General features: G+C 48.1%; 1 protein-coding gene across 1 annotated transcript in view; it reads right to left on the bottom strand.

Moving 5' to 3' along the window:
* The window catches only part of PLXDC1 (plexin domain containing 1), a 393515-nt gene that overhangs the window by 109515 nt on the left and 263051 nt on the right, over positions 1–20949 (bottom strand). Inside the window, exon 6 of the mRNA XM_086924328.1 lies at positions 20062–20180. Within this exon, the coding sequence (XP_086780454.1) occupies positions 20062–20180 (119 nt within the window). The remainder of the gene's footprint in view (positions 1–20061; positions 20181–20949) is intronic.

Here is a 20949-nt window from a genome sequence, read left to right on the forward strand (position 1 = left end):
GGCCAACACTTAAATCATATATTACTTCCCTCTCACATGTTTTTTCATCCACAATCGGTCATGGTGACATCTGACTGGCCGTTTTGTTTTGTCTCCTGGGCAAGGAGAACCCAAGTGATGTTAAAGAGGGCAGTACAGTGTGGCTTCTGATGGGAATTTTTTCCATATGCCCTTGAGCCCTAACTCGGCCAGTATCACCTTAATGTTTGCATGGTGTGCCCCCACAGGTGTTATATGTATGGTATTAGTTTTGTGATCCATGGTGAACAACTATTTCTTTTGACTCCCAGGTATAATTTGGTTTTTTTTTATGTACGGCTCGGGCGTATACCTGGTTAGTCGTTAAACTTGCCCTTAGACCCCCTTTTTCAAGTGTTGTTGTTTACGTGGAAATATTAAAATCAAAGGGGTCCCGCAAACGAATCAGCAGTACATTCCTAGTTAAAAACAATCCTGTGAGTCCATAAGGATTAAGACACTCCTTATCCCAAGAGTAGTTATCTTTTCAAACGGATGTTAAGGTGTTACCATTAGCTAGGTCCTGACTCCTAACACAATTAGGTTTTGTCCTCTACACCTGCTTATGCCTATCATAGCTTGGACCATTAGTTGTGGTAAAATTCAAGAAGAAACTCATATCTAAGGATGGCTGAGTCTTTTCAGTAGCTGTGCTCAGCCTATGGAATTCCACCCCTCAACAACTTAAATGCATTTTCACAAACTCCATTTTGCAGTACATTTACCAGTACTAAAAGTGTGATACCACAAAATGCTGTTCCCAAACCTATATACAGAGGTCTACGCCTTTGCCCCACCTATTGTGTATAGACGGAGATCACTTGCTTCAACTGTAAAGATCTCTGCACACGTAAGAATGCATTTTAGGAGTAAATGGGGGAGGGACAGAAGGAGTGGCTGGAAAACAAAGAATACTACTAAATGGGAGGAGTTAAGGGTTTAGAGACAGTCAAGGAGAGATAAGGTAGCCGAAACGGATCAAACCAGTAGTATATTTACTCCTAATTTCATAATTTAGATTTATTTATTTAAGATTTGGATCTCTAACGAGGTCCAAAGAAAATATACACAATTTCCTATAGGACATAAAAACAGTACAAATAACATGTATAAACAAAGCATATCTGATTAGACATCTATCCGTAGATTCCTTACTGTAGAATAACCCCCAGATGACAAACTTGATCCGGACATTTTACATGAGCTGTTCCGTGCGCAGCGGTAGGTGGCGTCGTTTGGCTTTGCGTGCCAGCAGCGTCCGCGCTCGAAGTGATGTCCTCGGTGCTTACCTAGACGCCACCCCAGTACGTGATGTCAGTTCTTTTCTTTCTGTGCCAGTCAGCGCAGATCTGTAGAAGAGCCACCCTCAGTCTTTTTGGCCGACCTCTTTTCGACTTTTTGTCAAGATTTTTTCAAGACTTTGTCTCCTGGTGTCTCAAGATGTCAGCTGGGAAATCTGGTTTTAAACGTTCTGGCGCCTTTTACTGAAAGAAGTCATTGACAACTCACATTTGGTGTGCTAATGGTGTTTGGAGTGTGACCACAATGCCAAGACCTGCATTGATTGCCCAGCCATGCACCCCATGGCCTTGAGAGAGCGGTCCCTCAAACGCTCTGGAAGAGTCTCTTTTCCAGAACACCTATGTGCAGAGGTGCCGGCTCTATGTAAAATATCCAAACACTCATTAGCCGTAAGCATACGTTCACATTTAACCTACCATCCCTTCTGGGCTGGAGTTTTAGTGGTGGTCATAGAGATGTTTAAAATGTTATAGATATCAGAGAGGAGGCGCTTGTCATTGCTGCAGGTAAGGAGCCATTTTTCAAATGTTGTAAGTGGTCTGGTGGCGTGGGGGCGTATGCTGGGGGTTGTTACCCAAAGTCAAATGGCAACATAACCCCTAGTACTCGCCATTTGGTACACCATAATTGCTTTGGATTTGCAGGAAGTCCATGAGACCACAGTGATCGAAGAAGTCCCTTATCCTTTTGCAGTTAGCTTCCTGTCATGCAAGGTACGTTGCACTCTATGTGGCTTGGGGAAGGCCGGGTTCCCTACAATGTGTGTGGAGAGTCTCTTTTCCAGCTTAATCCTGTCCTATGTTCCGATGGTTGCCGAACGACTTTAGAGAAATAGACCCCAGGCGGTCAGTGTTTTTAAGCAGCCGGTGGATCTTCCATTTGTGGATCCCAGTAATAGCTTGGTCAATAAAGCACTAGTGCTTTTCGGTGAGTTTCTTGCTCCATTGTACCATGAATCTCAACTGGACTACTTGATAATATCGGATCAAAAAAGGAATGTCTAGTTCACCCTCTTTTAGTAGCAAGTAGGTCAGCTTCTTCGACCTTTGCGCTTTCCTACCAGCCCCCAGATATAGGTTTTAATCAATGTCTGAAGCTTCTGAAGGAATGCCTGGGGGGCTGTAGAGGGAGGGTTTGTATGACATAAAAAGTCTCCGGGAGGAGTGCCATCTTAATGATTGCAATCCATCCCAAGAAGGAAATTGGGCCTTCCAGGATTGTATGTCAGAGTGAGCTGTTGTTAGCACAGCAGTATGGTTGCGTTCTGCTGTCTTTTCAACCATGGAGTAGATTTGAAGTCCCAAGATGGGACTCCTTGTGCGGCCCATGGGAATGGGAAGAGGAGCTCCAACTGAAGCTTAGTAGTGTGAGGGATATTGAGATTAAAGGCATGAGATTTCTGCAGGTTGTTCTACCCTTCACCTCTGAGCCCTAGAGCATCATCTGTGGTGCACCACAAGACTCTTCTCTCAGTCCCACCTTGTTCAAAGCCTACATGATACCCCTGGGTGACATCGTTCAACCCCGTGGACTCAAAATCATCTCCTACGCAGACGAAACCCAACTCATCCTATCACTCAAGGAAGACACCTCCACCTCCAGAACAAACTTCCGCAACGCCATGATGAGCACTGACGACGGGGCGTGACTAAGCACGCAACGTGAACGGCCGCCTTGGGGTAGAGCTCCGCTCCGAGCTACCCTTCCCGGTGCAATTATCCGGCAACTACAGACCCTAGCCGGCCGAAAACCGACGGCGCTGCAGTCGGACACCACCCTGAAGCACCACACCGAATTTGGTGGAAATCGGCACATCCGTGCTGCACCGTGAAATCCGAGGCGCCCAGGCCGGCCGCCTTGCCTCCAGTCCCGCCGGAAGCCCAGGACAGACCGCGGCTCCACTAAGCGAGGTAGGCCTGAAATCGCGGCCAGCCAGTAAGAGCCTGCACACCACACTGAGGCACGAATACGGCATCAGGGACCTGGCCCGACCCAGCTGGGGGCCCCGCTACCCACACACCGTCCGCCGAGAGGCTCGGCCCAGTGGGGAGAGGCATGCTGCAGACCAACGCTGACTGAGAGGCAACAGACCTGAAGCAGGGACGGCGGAGCCGATCCTCCGTACACGGAAACTAACTGCTGCCTGCATGCTCACCACAGCGCTGGATGGCCAGAGGTACGGGCGCTGCTCGCGGTGGGGCAGGTGAGGAGGAGAACTAGTTGGCGAGACCGGCTGGAGTGGCCGACGCCATTGCTGGGAAAGCCCGGAAGGGTACACTGAAGGCCGCAGCACCCACCCATCTTCGGAACGCGATGAAAGCGCACTGACCTGGGGAGTACAGTAGCCATACAGCTACCTGTACCACAAGAGCGACGCAACGATCTACACGTCCCACGGCCCCACTAACAGAACCCCTGGGAAACACACGCCGGCCTGACACCGCATCTCCCCGAGAAACCTGCGGCCTAGCAGACGCAGGACGCCACGGAATATCAGCGCATCGACGCAGTCACAAGCCCCTATCAGCCATATTCGAACCCCCCGGGAACAAGCCACGCTGCGGAGGCGGAGGCGGCACACAGTGACAGATGTCTAACAGGCCCAGAACCCGCACCGGGACCGGCGGCAACAGCTCGAAAAGAAAAATGGACAAATCTGGGAAGGGCTCCGACGTAGACCAAACAGCGACGAAGCTGGACACCATGCTAGCAGCCATGGAGAGACTGGAGGAATCGATACAGTTTACTCGCACATCCCTAGCCACAAAAATTGATAGCGTGGCCATCGATCTGACGCACTTGAGAGCAGACCATAAAAAACTGGCGGACCGTACCACACATATGGAGAGCGAAGTACAGGTCCTCAAGCCTCAAGCCGACCAGTCGCATAAGCAGATCCAGGACTTACTAAATAGGGTGGAGTTCCTTGAAGACAGGGCTGAGAATGCGGAAGGCAGGACACGAATGAACAACGTGCGATTAGTTGGGGTCCCGGAGAAATGGGAAGGGCGGACCCCTGAGGAACATATGGAACGATGGCTGAAGGACATACTACCGTAAGGGTCGCTCTCCCCTCACTTCGTGATAGAGCGCGCGCACAGGGTCCCCACCAAACCTCTTGCGACGGGCTCCAACCCAAGACCCATGTTGCTCCGCATATTGAACTATCGAGACAGGTACTCCATCCTGCGCGAAACACGCAAGCTCCACGAGATCCGGATAGAAAATGCGACTGTAATGTTCTTCCCGGACTACACAGTCCAGGTACAGCGGCAAAGACACTCCTTCCTAGAGGTGAAGAAACGACTGAGGCAACTAGGACTGCAATACTCGCTGCTGTTCCCCGCGAAATTGAGGGTAGTGGCTGGAGAACGCACTCACTTCTTCACTGAACCAACAGATGTGGAAGACTTGCTGGACAGCAGTGTGGACACGGTCCCCAGAGCAACCACAGGTCCCACACCGAGGAAACAATTTGGGGGCAACAGAAGGAAGCGCAGGCCCCGCCAGCGGGCACAGACTGGCGCGCAGAGCAAAGCGAGGACTCCCCCCCCCCAGCGGATCCGCGAGGCAAGAGAAACAAGACGCCCTCCGCCTGGTAATGGAGCTCAGCAGATCCCCTGCGCTGAGCGATGCAGCAAGTGGCAGTGCGCAGGAACTCCCCAGTGACGATGAAGCCGTTTATGGAATGCCGGACTCCCAAACATCAGGAGGCCAACCAGACGTCACCCCACAAACAGCGGACTACATCGGCTAACCGCGCCGAGGGATCAGTTCCCCTCAGAGACATTGACAGAGACTACTGCACCAGACCTGAAGGTACGCACAAACGGACACACAACGCAGCAACAGAGGAGGTCACACGCAGCGAAAAACAACACCTCTGCCCCTGACAATCAGCAGTGTGACCAACCCACACTAACAGCCCCCCCCGGCGGACAAAGGCCCAAATTAAAACACCGGGTACCCATACTGGACCGACGCCCAGATCCAGAGACACTTCACCTGGCAGCAGTTCGATTGAGACACGTAACGTATGATATTTACTACATGTACTAATAGGGCCCCCTGCATGCAAAGACGGACCAGACTGGCACGCCCTTCCCGGGAAGGAGGCAGGCCCTCATACAACGACTTTACGAACTTGAACCTATTGTCGCTGTGCACCTAGCACAACCACCCCTCTAGACTTAAACTTTGTTGCTCTCCTAGAGAGTATGGACGGGAGCACGTTCCGCTTCCGACCTTTTGGTATTTTGAATGTTCATACTGTTCAATGGCTTGATGTTCTGTTAGCCATGTTCCCCTCCCCTCCCTTGATCTCAACGAAGTGGTGTGTAATTATAAGTATCTGTACGATTGCTGGGAACGCCTATCCGATAGTGACCATGGGACGCTTGGGGTGGAATGGGGGATCTGGAGGGTAGGACCTGTTAAAACACTGTAATGTCTACCATTAAGATATGTACGTGGAATGTGAGAGGTATACATACACCAACGCGTCGCTACCAAATTTACTCGTACCTCAAACGCCACCATGTCCAAATCGCACTTCTCCAAGAGACACACCTTAGCGCCACGGAAATACCCACACTGAGACGCAGATGGCGCGGGCAGCTGTATGCCACAGGCCTCTCCTCCTATGCTAAAGGGACGCTGGTGTGGGTCAGGCCGGGTATTCCGTGGATGACACAAGATACATACATAGATCCCGAGGGGAGATACACCGCGATCCACGGCAAACTAGATGGGAACCCGCTGGTACTGGTCTCAGTATATGCACCCAACACTGGACTAGCGGACTTCCTTGCTCGGTTGTCAAACACACTGGCCCCCTGGCATGGAGTCCCTTGGGTGCTCGGTGGAGACTACAACAGCACACTTAATCTTGCCCTAGACCGCTCACGCCCTCCACCACCCAACTCACTGGCACATAATACCGCGAGCGCGCTACAAGCATGGTCCACACAATGGGATCTACATGACGCATGGCGCAACCGTAACCCACATACCAGACACTACTCATATTACTCGGGAGCCCACGCCCTACATGTGCGCCTCGACAGGTACATGGTATCCAGCGAGATCCTACCACATGTCACTGACACTTGCTACATGGGCCGCACGCACTCTGACCACAACCCACATCTATTGGACCTGACATGGGAGCAGCCACGGCCCCCGATACCTACATGGCGCCTACAGCCTGATCTGCTACTAGATGGCCCATTTCGAAGCTCCATCAGCACACAAACTGCGCAATGCTTCGAAGACAATGCTGGCACGGCATCGACACCGCAAATTGAATGGGACGCGTTTAAGGTGGTCCTCAGGGGACACTGCCTAGGCACCCAGGCCCATTCCCGGCGACAGCCAGAGGCTGACCTCAGACGCTTAGAGTCAACATTGCTGCAGGCGGAGCTGTCAGCTGCCACTGGCGCCAACACTGACTTACTAGAGGCACAGACGGAACACGATAGACTACTAGATAGGCTGAAACACATCAATTACACAGCCCACTCAGCCCGCACACATCATACTGGAGACAAACCTGGCAAGTTATTAGTCTGGCTGATACAACGTGAGGAGCGCACATCACCCGTAACAGCAATACGCCCGACTACTTGCCCAGTGGCATAGACCCAGGCGAAAATTCATGAGGCATTTGTAACGCACTATTGTGCGCTGTATGAGTCTCGGCTACTGACCACACAACCGATTATTACGATGTACCTAGAGGAAATCACACTACCAGTTCTAACAGATGACCAGCGTGACGATCTGGGAGCCCCGCTGGTGGCTGATGAACTACGAGAGGCCATCTTCGCCCTCTCGAATGGCAAAGCCCCCGGCCCGGATGGGCTACCAGCGGAGTATTATAAAGCCTGCTCCGATATCCTGATCCCAGAACTACTCAAGGTGTACTCGGCAGCGCTGGAAGACTCAGCTTTGCCCCGGTCAATGAATGAGGCGACGCTAGTGTCTCTTCTCAAGCCGGGCCGAGATGGCTTGCTACTTGGGTTGTACAGACCACTGGCACTGCTGAACACGGATTATAAAATCCTGGCGTCGACTCTAGCTAGACGCCTAGCAGCCCTGGTGCCCGCCCTGATACACACTGACCAGAACGGCTTTGTGCCAGCCAGATGCACCTCCCAAAACATTCGTAGGCTGTTCCGAATGCAGGCCTACGCAGTGCAGGAATGGCCGAGATCGGGTTCCCTGGCTCTAGACCTTGAGAAGGCATTCGACTTGGTCGAATGGCCTTACCTGCTGTCAGTGTTGCGCAAATTCGAGTTAGGGGACGAATATATTGAACTAGTCGGACTGCTGTATAGACATCCTGAGGTGCGAGTCCGCACGGGCAAGCTGATGTCCGACCCCATCAGAGTCCGACGTGGTACCAGACAAGGCTGCCCGCTGTCCCCGCTGCTCTTTTCACCGGCAATTGAACCCCTGGCCGAGGTATTGCGCACCAAGGGCACGGACTGGGGCATCCCGATGGCGGACGGCGTGCACATAGTATCGCCATATGCGGACGACCTGCTCTTGTATGTCAGAGACCTCACCCGCTTGCCGCCAGAACTGTCGGACATCTTCCGAACCTTCGAGTCCATGTCAGGCCTTAAAGTTAACTGGGCCAAGTCTGGAGCGTATGCGTTCGCTCCAGACACTCCTGACCCTGAAATCACGATGAACGGCGAGCAGCTACCGTGGCACCACACCACGTTCAAATATCTGGGCATTCACGTGTATAGAACACCCCAGGACATCCTAGATGGCAACCTGACATGCGCCATAACGTCCATAAGATCCCAGATTTCCTTCTGGAAGTCACTCCCACTCAATGTGCCGAGTAGGGTGACGCTGGCGAAAATGATCGTCCTGCCCAGACTCCTATATTATTTCGCCAACATCCCAATATACGTCCAGGTCCGCACTTTCAAGGAGCTAGAAACCATGGTCGGAGACTTGATATGGAACGCTGGGAGACCCAGAGTGGCCCTGAAAAAACTATACGCACCGGTCGGTGACGGTGGCCTCGCAGTACCAAATCTGGAACTCTACTATCTGGCTGCACAACTGCAATGGGTGACTGCCTGGCTCGCAGGGAAAAACTTGGAAGATACGGCCTTGGTAACAGGTATGCTGTCCCACACACAGATACACTCCCTCTCCCACCCCCTAGTGCCCACGAGGAAAACCTCACAACTGCATGCGGCTGTAGCTGTCAAATGTTACAGCAGGTGCTTAAAACTAACCAAACACGTTAAACCATACGCCCCGGCGCTCCCACTCTTGGGCACCCCCAAGGCCACATCTGTTGTCACAGAAGCGGCGCTGGAACACTGGACACGCACAGGAGTGGACACCATGGCAGACCTGTACGATGATGGCACCCTGATACCTTTCATGACGCTCGCCAGTGACACAGGCCTCCCAGCGGGGCAGTTCTTACAACACGCCTCCATTATCATAGCATACACGTAGCGATGGGGGAGCATCACTGAGGAACCACCCACTCATCAACTGATACAACACCTGCATGTCATGGGCAATGGCACACACGTGGTACACTGGTTAACCCAAGCACTGCTGTCCCACACGCAACATACATTACAGCCGCTACGTGACAAATGGGCAACGGACAGGGGGAGGGACTGGACAGATGGAGAATGGGCGATGATACAAACAGGCCCCAAGAACGTCCCCCGAAATGCACGCTTTAAGCTGATCCAATTTTACATACTACACCGAGCGTACCTCTCGCCGGACAAAATAAATCAATACTTCCCGGACGCCACAGCCAGCTGCCCGAGATGCGCTCTGGAAGGTGCAGACCTGCTACATATACTATGGCATTGCCCGCAACTTCAAACATACTGGCGGACAGTGCTACCAATTTTGGAACGCTGCACGGCCATGCCGGTGCCACACACATGGGAAGCATGCATACTAGGCCTATTCAAGCGGACTAAACATAATAAGGTCCACTCCCGTTTCTGGGACCTTGGCCTCCTCACGGCCAAAAGGCTGATTACAAAACATTGGAAGCGTACCACCCCACCCCTGACGGACCACTGGCGCACCTCCCTAGACAATTGGGCAAGGGCAGAAAGCATAACACTCCACAATGAGGAAACGGCAGGACTGCGAAAGTTCCCGATCGCGACATTATGGGACGAGATGCTGGGCTCCTTACATAGGGACACTGAGGCGCCTGCCGATGATACCCCACCTTGACCGCCATGAAGACACCCCACCTAGCACTCCACACACACGGCACGCCCCCCGCCACCGACCCATGGCACTCCCCGACACCAGAAGGACACCCGTGGTCAACACTCGAAGGCGACCATGAGCTCCCGATGTACCGATACACCCTAGATCCGGAGCATACACCACATCCCCAAGTTGGGCGATCATAGCCCCCGTTCCACAACTCCTTTTTCATTTTCTTTTTATTCTCTTGTTGTGCAATTCTGATGTCATCTTCTTCACAGAGCCGACACGGCTGGAACATTTGTACTGCATTTCTGTTGATCCGTATGCAACGCTGTACCACTGTAAAATGTATACGTCCCGCGACCATGACTGGCATCCTTGAGATGTGAAAAAAAATGCATAATGTAACATTTAAGTGTTCTTTACTCCTGTGAATTCAATAAATGATATATTTTTTTTAAAAATGAGTGCTGACGACTGGATGAGGACCAACTGCCTGAAGCTCAACATGGACAAGACGGAAGTTCTGATCTTCGGAAATAACACCTCCCCATGGGACGACACCAGGTGGCCCCTCCAACTCGGATCCACACTCACACTAACTGACCACACCTGCAACCACAGCATCTTCCTGGACAGTAAACTCACCATGAAATGCCAGGTCAACACAGTCTACTCTGTCTGCTTCCTCAACTTCCTCATGCTTCGAAAGATTTTCAGATTGATCCCCATCAACACCAGGAGAACGGTCACTCAAGCCCTCGTCACCAGCCGGCTGGACTACAGAAACGCACTCTACACCGGATTCACCACCCAACTCTTCAAGAGACTCCAGATCATACAGAATGCAGCAGCCAGACTCACCCTCCACCTCCTGAAACAGACCTGCATTACCCTCCACCTCAGGAAGCTCCACTGGCTCCCTGTCCAGAAGAGATGCCATGTCAAGATGCTGACTCACGCCTACAAGGCCCTCCACAACTATGGTCAGGCATACATCAACATCTGCCTGAACTTCCACCAGCCCGCAAGACACCTGCACTACGCCTCCCTTGCCCTTACGCACTTTGCTCGCATTCACTGAAGCCACATTGGAGGTCTGTGCTTTTCCTACCTCGCCGTCAAATCAGGGTGTTATCGTTCCCTACACCTGTGAACGTCACTCTCTCTCGCGGACTTCAGGAAGGCACTCAAGACCTGGCTCTTCAACTAAAACAAGCAAGACCTCAACTGCCTGGATACCCCCTGGGGTGAATAGCTGCACTCTATAAATACTGATTTATTGATTTCATTGTTATTCCCTAAAAATGGTTGCTTGTGTCCTCAGAGTACTTATAGAACCAGTTATAGTTATTGCTTATTAATTAAGCAACCCCCCTCCCACCATGGTGAAATATACTCCAAATGACCTCCAGCTCAGAGCAGGAGTAAGTTCAGCACTACACATGACTAAACACTGGTTCTGCAACACTCCTCTAGAAAATAGGGACTTAAAATAGGGAGGGACTTAAAATAAAAGCCCATAGGAACTAACGTTAAATTCAATGTCATATCATCTTTATTCAATTATTATAAATAATCTTAAAAGTTAAATTTAAAAAGTTGCAATCATGTGAGCTATAAGAATGACCACACCATAAATAAACCAGAGACGGCTGAAAAAGTAAGGCTTTACGATGCTGTATAGCAGATTTTAAAAAAGCTACCAAGAGCATTATAAATTGATGTGGTCCTCAACATTCTTAGTAAAATGTAGGCTTATACTTTAAAACATATTATTGTTACAAACTAGAGTTAAAACTTGAGGTATAAAAGCATTATAAAATGTACAGAAAAAATATAAAGTGTAGCAGTGTTTGTGTGGAGGATTCATCCCAAGGAGACATTACTATAGCAGCTGACTCATATTGCTAGGGGAAGCTAATATGGCTACGGATAGTGGCCAATTGAAATCTTGTTGACAACAATCTTTCTCGAGTGTTTGTGACCAAGGTTAAACACGACTCTATGTCAGCTGTTGTTTGGACTATCAAGTAGGCACATATGCATGGCTTTTTCAGTTCCTCCCTCTCTGTGTACGAAGGCACACATACCATGTGCTTGTCCAAAGAACAAGCTCTCTTTCCTCATGCTATCTGCTGGGGTCTTACAAAAAGATCTGGCCTTCCTAATATGTTGGCTGTTGATTCAATGTGCTGCAGCAAGGCAATTTCTGGGCCAAGGTCCCAGGTAAGGCAATCATCTATTATAAGTCTATCAATGGAGGCATAGATATTGGACTAGATGGACAGCCATAGTAGCTTCAGAGCGAATTTCACACAGTTCTCCACATCACTTAATCCTAGTTCTTCATGTAATACGAAGTGGGGATTGTTACATAGGAGATCAAGAGGCAGGTTCAAAAGCAATTTTCTTCTATCTGGAGACTAGAATATCCCCAGATGGGTATTCCATAGTTAAAATCGGGAGATATTTTCAATTATAGATTCTCAGAAGGGCCTCGATCGGTTTGTTAGCGAACCCCTAAGCAAAGCTAAATAATACAATGACTGGATGATTAAACCTCTGACACTTGGAGGATAGACAATCTGACCATGTGCTGGACGATAAAAAAGATGCTTCTCAAATACGGAAAGTAGCTGATCTTCCTGATGTTCTTTCCCTTAAGAAAATGCTGTCAGGTCTTACTGTTCTTCAGGCAACAGACATTGTACTGTGCTTTAATGAAGTTGGTTTCCAGGTCCAGGTCTAGGTTAACCATGAACAAAACAAAACCTTTAAGGCCATTGGGCGACATTGACATTAGAACAGCAACATCAGCTTGCATCAGGACCCGGATCAGTTTTGATCACAGTATGAGCATGTCCTTTCAACAGAGAACTTAAACAAGCATTGGCATATCCAATAGGTCTCGCCTTTTGTCTGTATGAACGCAGGATCTGAATGTGTCTTCAGTGTCTGCATCAGAGGTATGTAATGAAAAAAAACACATCAGGAGCATGAGGATTTCCTTTGCAGCCAGTCTGTCAACCACTTTTAGACCCAGCACTGCATTATGAAGGTATGAAAGACTTATCGGAATCATCACATGGTGCCTTTATTCCTTCAAAAGAATCTCTGATAAAACACTTCTGGTAAGGTGTAATGTCCAATGACATCCAAAAAGCTGGTAGTTCCAATTTGTCGCTGGAGTTTTGGATTTCAAGTCTTCTTGTACTTTTGAGCATTTTTGGGACTCTATCACTGTGCCACTGCACAGAAAGTTGTGCTTCCAATTTAGAGTGAGAGCATTACAACTGAAATTTTTTACATCCACATGCCAAACACAACGGAGTTGATTAAAACTTTTACCGAACAACTGATTGCGCTGCAAGTGGTGCTGTTTTCAAAGACACTCTTCATAAGTCTGCCATTTTAAAATAAATCCTCTCTTAGGAAGTGAGGCCGGACCTGGGGTTACAGTAACTACACTTGAGAGCAGCAATTGTAAGGCCTATGTACATCTAATTACACTCAAACAGCAGCAGGTTCTATTTTCCACGAAGTGCAAAAAAATATCTTCTAAACGTGAAAGCCTGACACTACCAAGCAAGCGCTCAGCCATATTTTAGAAACCCTTTGGATGCGTTTCAACGTCGTGGTCCACTGAGAATAAGGCACTCGCTTCTCGCCACGTTATGTGCCTGTTTTATTGAGTTTTATTTTATAGCGGGAACTCGATCCATTACAAAAGGACACATTTATTTTTGGTGTGCACGGCGAGATTATGCAATTTTCCCAGAATCACAGGACATACATCCGACGCCGAGACTCGAACCTTGTTCCCCACCTCCAAAGTCAGCAGCTCTGGTCGTTAGTCCACATCCTCTTGGAAATCTGGCGATTGCCAAACATGCTAGTGCCCCAGAAGGGCCGGTAGGGATGGGAAGTTAATCAAGACATGAAAGTCTGGCAACTGACTGACCCCATCCAGATCTATCATCCTTCAGACCCAAAGCAGCCCCTTTAGACTCCAAACTTGCCTATTACTTGCTCTCATAACAAATGGACAGACATGCGAGCAGTGAGGTATGTAGAACACTGCTGGCAACTAATGACAAACACACAGGCTACACACAAACGGAGTTGGGCTCAGAATTCCACGGACCTGATAATTCTCCCCTCGGTGCCTATTCCAATCATGGAGTCCCACTCTGCAACTCTGGGCAATAGCTTGCTTAATCTCCACAACGGCCCCCACAACGCTAAGTATACCTGGCCTCCACCCTGGGGGTGCCCAGGAGTGGACCCCCTCACAGGGAAAGCCAGGATGGGTTCCACAGCGGTATTCGTACAAGCGCCTTGAGACTCTTGTGGGTGAGTAGTGCGCTATACAAGAATCAATTTACATTTTTTACATTTAGTTAAATAACCACTCTGTCTCAACCAGACAGGGCTGCCGACAGCAAAGATGTCTGCCACAAACTACAGGTCACTGGAAGACTGATGCAGTCCACTCTACAGGTCCCAAATAGTCACATACTGTGCGCTGATATCCCCTAACGACAAAAAGAATGATAACGCAGCCCATCGTGCAATCTATTCAACTGACATATCATAAGGCAAGTTATATAAAGGAGCACTAACTGCAGGCCATCCCGGCACATCTCTGACACCCCTGCACTCTTTATCAACTCCTGGGACACGGCCCCTCTGCAGACCCATAAGATTACAGTGTGGAAGACCCCCTGCTACAGAAAACACAGGACATCATCCGATAACATCAAAGGGTCACCACCAGCATAATAAAAGGGCCCTTCTCGGCGAATCAGAGCTGCCAGCCTCGAAACGTAATAAAAATGTGTGTCTAATCTCACACTTCCTCGTCGCCCCATAACACTTACCGCATAGGATAATAAAGCGAGCAGCGCCAGGAGCGATAATTGCTACCATAGGGTGCTGCTCGCGGGACTATACGGTGTCAGTGATATTGATCATGCCGCTACTGTTTCTTTTGCGCTTCCTTTACTGTTGATTTACAGTTGTTGTATAAATGTCAATGATGTGCATACACCTGGTGCAGGGAAGATCCACCCTCTATTATGCTAACGTACACCAGCCTAGCGTGTGGACAGTCACGGCCCTGCCTTGAGGCGGCTACCCGACAACTCGGCCAGTAGTGGGCGGGACAATTCCCTTCTTATTTTCCTCAGAGACTCGAATGCCTACATGTAAGGTGTATGGCCTCTTAATGACCATCTGACATGCCCGCTTACTGTGCACTTACCGTTGAACTGTCTCAAGTAATGTGATGTCTTTACTCAAAAATGCTAATAAGCAGATTTGACCCAAAAAAATGGAGTGCTGCTCGCTCCCCGCAAGTGAATCGCCAAACGTGCACGCGTTGCCATTGAAGGCAATGGAACGCGTGCAGGTTTTTGGCTGAAAAGCCAAAGCGATTGCTAAAGTTCTTTTGGCTAGAAAGCATTAATATTGTTTATATACAAAAAAAACAATGTAAGATAGGACATAGCCATGTCGCCCCCCCCCGTTCCAGTGCAAATGAGTTTGAACATTCGCCCCTAACGCCTCTAAAGGAGAAGTGTGGCTCAATGGTTAGAGCGGCAGACCCTGATGCAGAGGTCTAGCCCGGGACCAGAGTTCAATTCCCCGCCTCGGCGGGTCTTGGGCTTCAAATTCCACGGACCTGATAATTCTCGCCTCAGTGCCTATTCTAATCATAGAGTCCCACTCTGCAACTCTGGGCAATAGCTTGCTTAATCTCCACAACGGCCCCCACAACGCTAAGGATGCCTGGCCTTCACCCTGGAGGTGCCAAGGAGTGGACGCCTCACAGGGAAAGCCAGGACGGGTTCCACAGCGGTATTCGTATAAGCGCCTTGAGACCCTTGCGGGTGAGTAGTGCGCTATACAAGTATCAAGTATCAATTTTACACAATATCTTACAGATATAGAGACCTCTGTGAGCAGTGTGTGAAGAAAATCAACCAAGCCCATACTGGATAGTATAGCCCAAAACCTTGACTGGTTGACTCGGTCAAAGGCACTACTTAGGTTCATGAAAGAATGGTACAACTGACCCTGCTTAGCCACTGTCTATTCACAAATGAACAGGTGGAGATTTAGGCATTGTTTGACTGTTCCTAAATCTGTTCTAAAGTAATATTGAACTTCGGATAAAACATTGGTCTCTTCTGCTCATTCCATAATTCTGTGAGGAACTACCCAGCCAACCTCTTTTACAACTGAATCTATGAACGAGTTAGGCCTGTAGCAAAGCGGATCTAGCCATGTTATCTAGTTTCAGTACTGGGACAATTATTGCAGTATGCCGAGAGGAAGGACATTTCGTACTGCAAGCAGACTATATAGCGATGGTAATAACAGGGGTCCAAAAAATGATGTTATATTTATAGTGATCAATTTGTGACCCTGTCAGGACGCGGGACCTTTCCAGACGGGCTTTCTGAGATGGCGATGATCAATCCTGAGGTTGACTGGGTGACGACAGACTACGTCTGAGTACTGCCCTCTAGATGATAGATGGGCCTGTGGCGTTCCACCCATTGCTCAAGCTTGATGTTCTATCCTAAGCCCAGCATCTCCTCAGTGTTAATCTTGGTTGAGTTAACAATCTTCCGGAAGGTGCGAAGTCCTTGGAAGAGCAGCAAGGAACAACGTTCAACTAGCCTTTTTGCCTTACTGCTAGCTTCTTCTCCTTAAGGGTGACATTGTAAATAGATCTACATCTAAGGATGTCATCATTTCCCTGGGGCTTCTGTTTAGAGCTTTACGCAGCCATCTATTGGCTTCCTTGCAAGCCTTATCAAACCAACTGAGCGATTCAGGTTTGGTAGATCTTAACGATGATAACAGGATTTAGCTGTTTTGCCGGCCTAGGCAGACAAAAGCCTCAATGACTGCATTCCTTTAATTATCATCGTATGAAAAACCTATTTTAGCTAGGGCTAGAGGAACTCTGGTAGTGTTGGTAAAAAGTGACTGAGTATGTGCAGTCTTCCAACCATCCCCAAGCCCCTTGTCCTAACTGTTAAATTACTAATCCCCCTCTTGGGTGGGCTCGGTATTTTGTTAGGTAAACTCAGGACTAAAACATTAGGATTCTGGTCACCGAATCCACTCTTTCTGCTGTTTTCACCGATTGAACCGAGGTATTTAATGGTTGTGAGATTACCCTTAGATGGAGAGGAAGGGTCCCTGGGGACCACAGAAAAGGGGTCCAGAAAAGTGTTGCTACTTCCTTCTCCCGAAGGGCGCAGGGCGGCAGCAAACAGTAACTAAAACAACCATCCCATGTTACATCTTTTGTAGCCTACATTCCCTGCAGTATAATTATGTCATAACTATTGGTATAAGATATCCAGTTCTCATCGCTTAATTAAGAGGCCAATACCTGATAAATTCCAGCCAATTACATTAACATTAAAGAACCTTTTCTTGAGCTCATCTGGATCAGGAAGATCATTAATTTGAGGTCTCAGAGCACCCCCCTCTAATGCCCTTGCACAGCTTAATATTGCACTGGACAGGTTAAGTGTAGGCATGATGGCATGACTCTGAGGACAATTGTCTTAATTATGGGACCACCAAAACTCCCCTTTATTCTCTCAATACTGTTGGTTTAAATCGGAGAGTGTTTGATAAGTGAAACCACAAATCCCAGAATGCTTTAAGGGCTTGGCTACAAGAGCCTCTGTTGGCTAACGCTCTAATTCATAATGATGACACATGGGTTATCACCTTTCTTGCTTATCATGACATGATGCAGAAGCAAAGGCACCAGTCAAACGTGTGAACTGCTTACGGTGGAGGACGCGGGTCATGACTGGTGCAACTTTCTGAAAGTAAAAATACACTTTGCCAAAGCAGGACAATGCATTTGATGTTTGGAGGTTCATATATTTTCTTTCCAAAAGTTATTTTAAGTACATTGAGAACATGCATATTGTAGATTCCTTTGATGATGGGGGAAGCTATTCAATCGGAATCCTTATTTTTGATGCAGTGAGTATAGCCATCAGAAAGCTGCCTGATGGTAGTGAGGTGTGTGATTAATACCGTCTATCAGTGCTAACCTAACAGCCTACAGCACTTTACATTCTGTGGCCTGTGTTTGCACTTTTCCCACTGACAGATGTGCTGTTATTCTTATCAGGCCACTGCTAGTTGGGACTGCGTGTTAAATGCCTGAAGTCAAATCACACAGTGATGTTTTGCAGCTGCACCTTCATGTGATGATGTTCTTCATTATCAGGCTTGCCAGAATCTGAGTGATGGTGTAATCTCCTAGTTGCACTTACTATGCTATGCTATAAAATTAGCTTTTTAGGCTAGCACACAATCATGAATGATCAGAGCCATGAGATCATTTTCTGAGCAGCTGCGGTGCCTGCCTGCCCTCTGGTACTGAGAACGGCAGTTACGCAGTCTGTCTGTCTCCGGTTAGTGCTCTTCCATTTCTGGTGCTTTGCAGCAGTTTTAAGATCTTCTTAGAGTCTCTCTTTGTGAAAATGGGAGTCATTTCTGATATTTATATGTTTCCCTTGTCTTCATTGCTTGATTATGCTTTCGAGAAAGTGTCACTCATAGTCTTTGAAATGTTGTTCATGATAAAACTGAAATTATGAAAATGTCACACATAGCAATCTAAAACCTTGGCAGCTATAGCTCCTCCGAATGGCAAAAAGTGGTCAAAGTCTAGGGATCCTTCTTGTTGAAGACCTTCCTATGAAGCCTCAGAGAGGCTCAGTGACTTCTTTCAGCTCAGTAAACTTAAAGAAATTAGGAATTACTTCACCTTCGAGGCTATCATCCAGATCATAATTGACCTATTCATGTCCTGGACTGATTATGCTAATTCTCTCTATCTGGGACGTCCAATGGGACTGAGTCAGAGGCTTCTGTTGGTTGAAAATCAGACAGCTCGGCGGGTCTGTTGTCAGCCTAGACACTGCCACATCAAACCTCTCATGGTAAAATTACACTGGCTTCCAGTTGCTCAGAGAACCCTTTTCAAAACTGGGTGCATTACCTTCAAATCTCAACTGGGCAAAAGCCCAACTTTTTTGACCTTTAGAATCCGAAATTACATTCCTAAACGTATTCCTAGATCAGCCCATCATAATCTATTAGAGGAATTTGAGAGAAGGTGTTGTTCTCCGGTGTTAGTGCAATGGTGGGGGATAGAATATAGGACGCATTCTTTGTCTGGCCGGCTTGCGAGGTTACCAGGCAGCACCAGTCATCTCAGAAAGTCTATTTGAAAATCATAGGAGAAGGTCAGGGCAGACTTCTTCCCCTCCCCAGATATACGTCATTTACTTGTTATGGTTGATTTAGATTATGCATTCAAATCAGCATAAACAGTACTACCGAAAGTGGAGAAAATACACTCTTTCAAGTAATCAAGTTGGACAACGGACGATCCTTCCACTTCACAGTGGCTACAAGCCAATGGGTTGATGTTGTTGTTCATGAGCACATTGAGATATGTTCTGTGAATAATTGAGGAAGAGATGATGGTCACAGAATAGGCTATATTCTGGTTAGCAATGTAACACAGGAACTGGCCATGCTCATGGACAAACTATAAGACTGCAGCTCTGCTTCTGTGGAGAAACATATCTGGCACCAAAGCCAATTTCATGGCACATAATTATACCCTCCAGTGACCAACGAAGTGGGAAAAAGAATGAAAGATAGCAATAACAGGCAATGAGCATGCATATTTAACATTTGAGCAAGGAAATGGATCCTTTCAGGGAATGACATCCTAGAAGCAGCTCCAAATGCATTTTGAGCTCTGCGCTTTGACTTTATTGGTCGGAAATTGCCCCGTGACAACTCCCACCTATTGATGTGTCGTATATGAGTATGAGCAGTGTGAGCTGTAAGAAAAGCATGCATTAGAAGATTATTGCAGACCAAGAGCTCGCAAGGTGACAACCAGGAGGAAAGGGGTCACAGTCTAATCTCATCAGGCTCTAGTCCATCTGAAGGGCTTTGCCAGACTGAAGAGAAAAAAACACTAATGTGGTGTCCTGCCTGGAAGTTGTGAACTCAAGGCCAATACTAAATTCTCAATACTTCTCACTGTGTGTGTTGGCATGTTGCTTGAACCATATAGAATTCAGGAGCCCAAGTTTAACTGGGTGGAATATTATACTCTAAAACATACAAGCCGCTTTACCCCTTTAATCTGTGCCATAACCACATGATTATCTGAGACAAACGAGTACGAATGCTACAGGAGAGAACCACGAGTAGTCGCATAAAAGGATGTTCCCAGGCATCAGCCGATGTCTGACTCTGAGCACCGGGCACCATCTCTGTCCATGCTGCTCCCCCATAGCGCACATTAAACCTTATATGCCTGTGTATGAGCAACCACTGTTCTCCTGGATGTTTTCACATAAACACTTCCTTGCATCACCCTTGTAACGCCTTAAAGCCCAAGGAAGACCATAGGCTGTGCTGCTGGAGATCTCCACTCACCTCTTTATAACAAAATACGATGCGCCCATCACGGTGCAGCACGGCCTGGAAGGTAAACGTCCCAGCATCCTCCTTCCCATGAAGATGCACACGGTTCCACTGAGCCACAAAGGTTGTCCCTGGAACAGAGTATGAGAAATGAGCACAGATCCTGGGAAGCAAGCTGCACAAAAGGAGACAGCACAGGTGAGAGTACAGAGGCTGAGCCTGGCCAAGAGCATGAGACATCAGAGAGGGGAAGAGAAGGCCCTGCTTAACTGATGACTGCACACAGCTGGGGGATCAAGGCATAGCGTAAAGGGAGAGGGCGTATGATCACCTTCTTATTCCATTCTGGGCACAGCATAGGAAGTACTCCTTTCTCAAGGTGGGCGGCAGGTGCCAGAGAAAGGTATAATTTCTTAAGCATTCATTTTTATCAGAAACACCATGGTTATATAAACTCACTTAAGATGTTTCACCATTTACTTCTTTTGACCATCCATTGACCACAGGCTGTTTAGAGTTTCATTCTCCCAGGAAGGTCTGATCTCCTTGCATCAAGTAACATACATCTACTTAATCTAGGTCTTTCAGCCAACAAGGCAAACTCTTCTGTATTCCCTGTCTAAGTAAACATCATTTGTTGAGAGGCACGAGGGGATATAGTTCTGGTAAGGGATTTCTTCTATGGTTAAACAGAACTGCATCTCTAAAGGACAAGATCCTCCGCATTTTGGAAATGTATTCCTTCAACCGATCTTGGAGCTTTTGGAGACCTTGTTTCTGACATCACTCAGTATTCAGGTGGTTCCCCAGGCAAACCTCCAAATGTGGTGTGCTCAGTTGTAAAATATAGAACGCTGGGATCAGGTAAAAGACTCTCTCTTCTCATCAGGACATGAGGCT

Source organism: Lissotriton vulgaris, chromosome 5, assembly GCF_964263255.1.
Source record: "Lissotriton vulgaris chromosome 5, aLisVul1.2, whole genome shotgun sequence".
NCBI classification, from domain to species: domain Eukaryota; kingdom Metazoa; phylum Chordata; class Amphibia; order Caudata; family Salamandridae; genus Lissotriton; species Lissotriton vulgaris.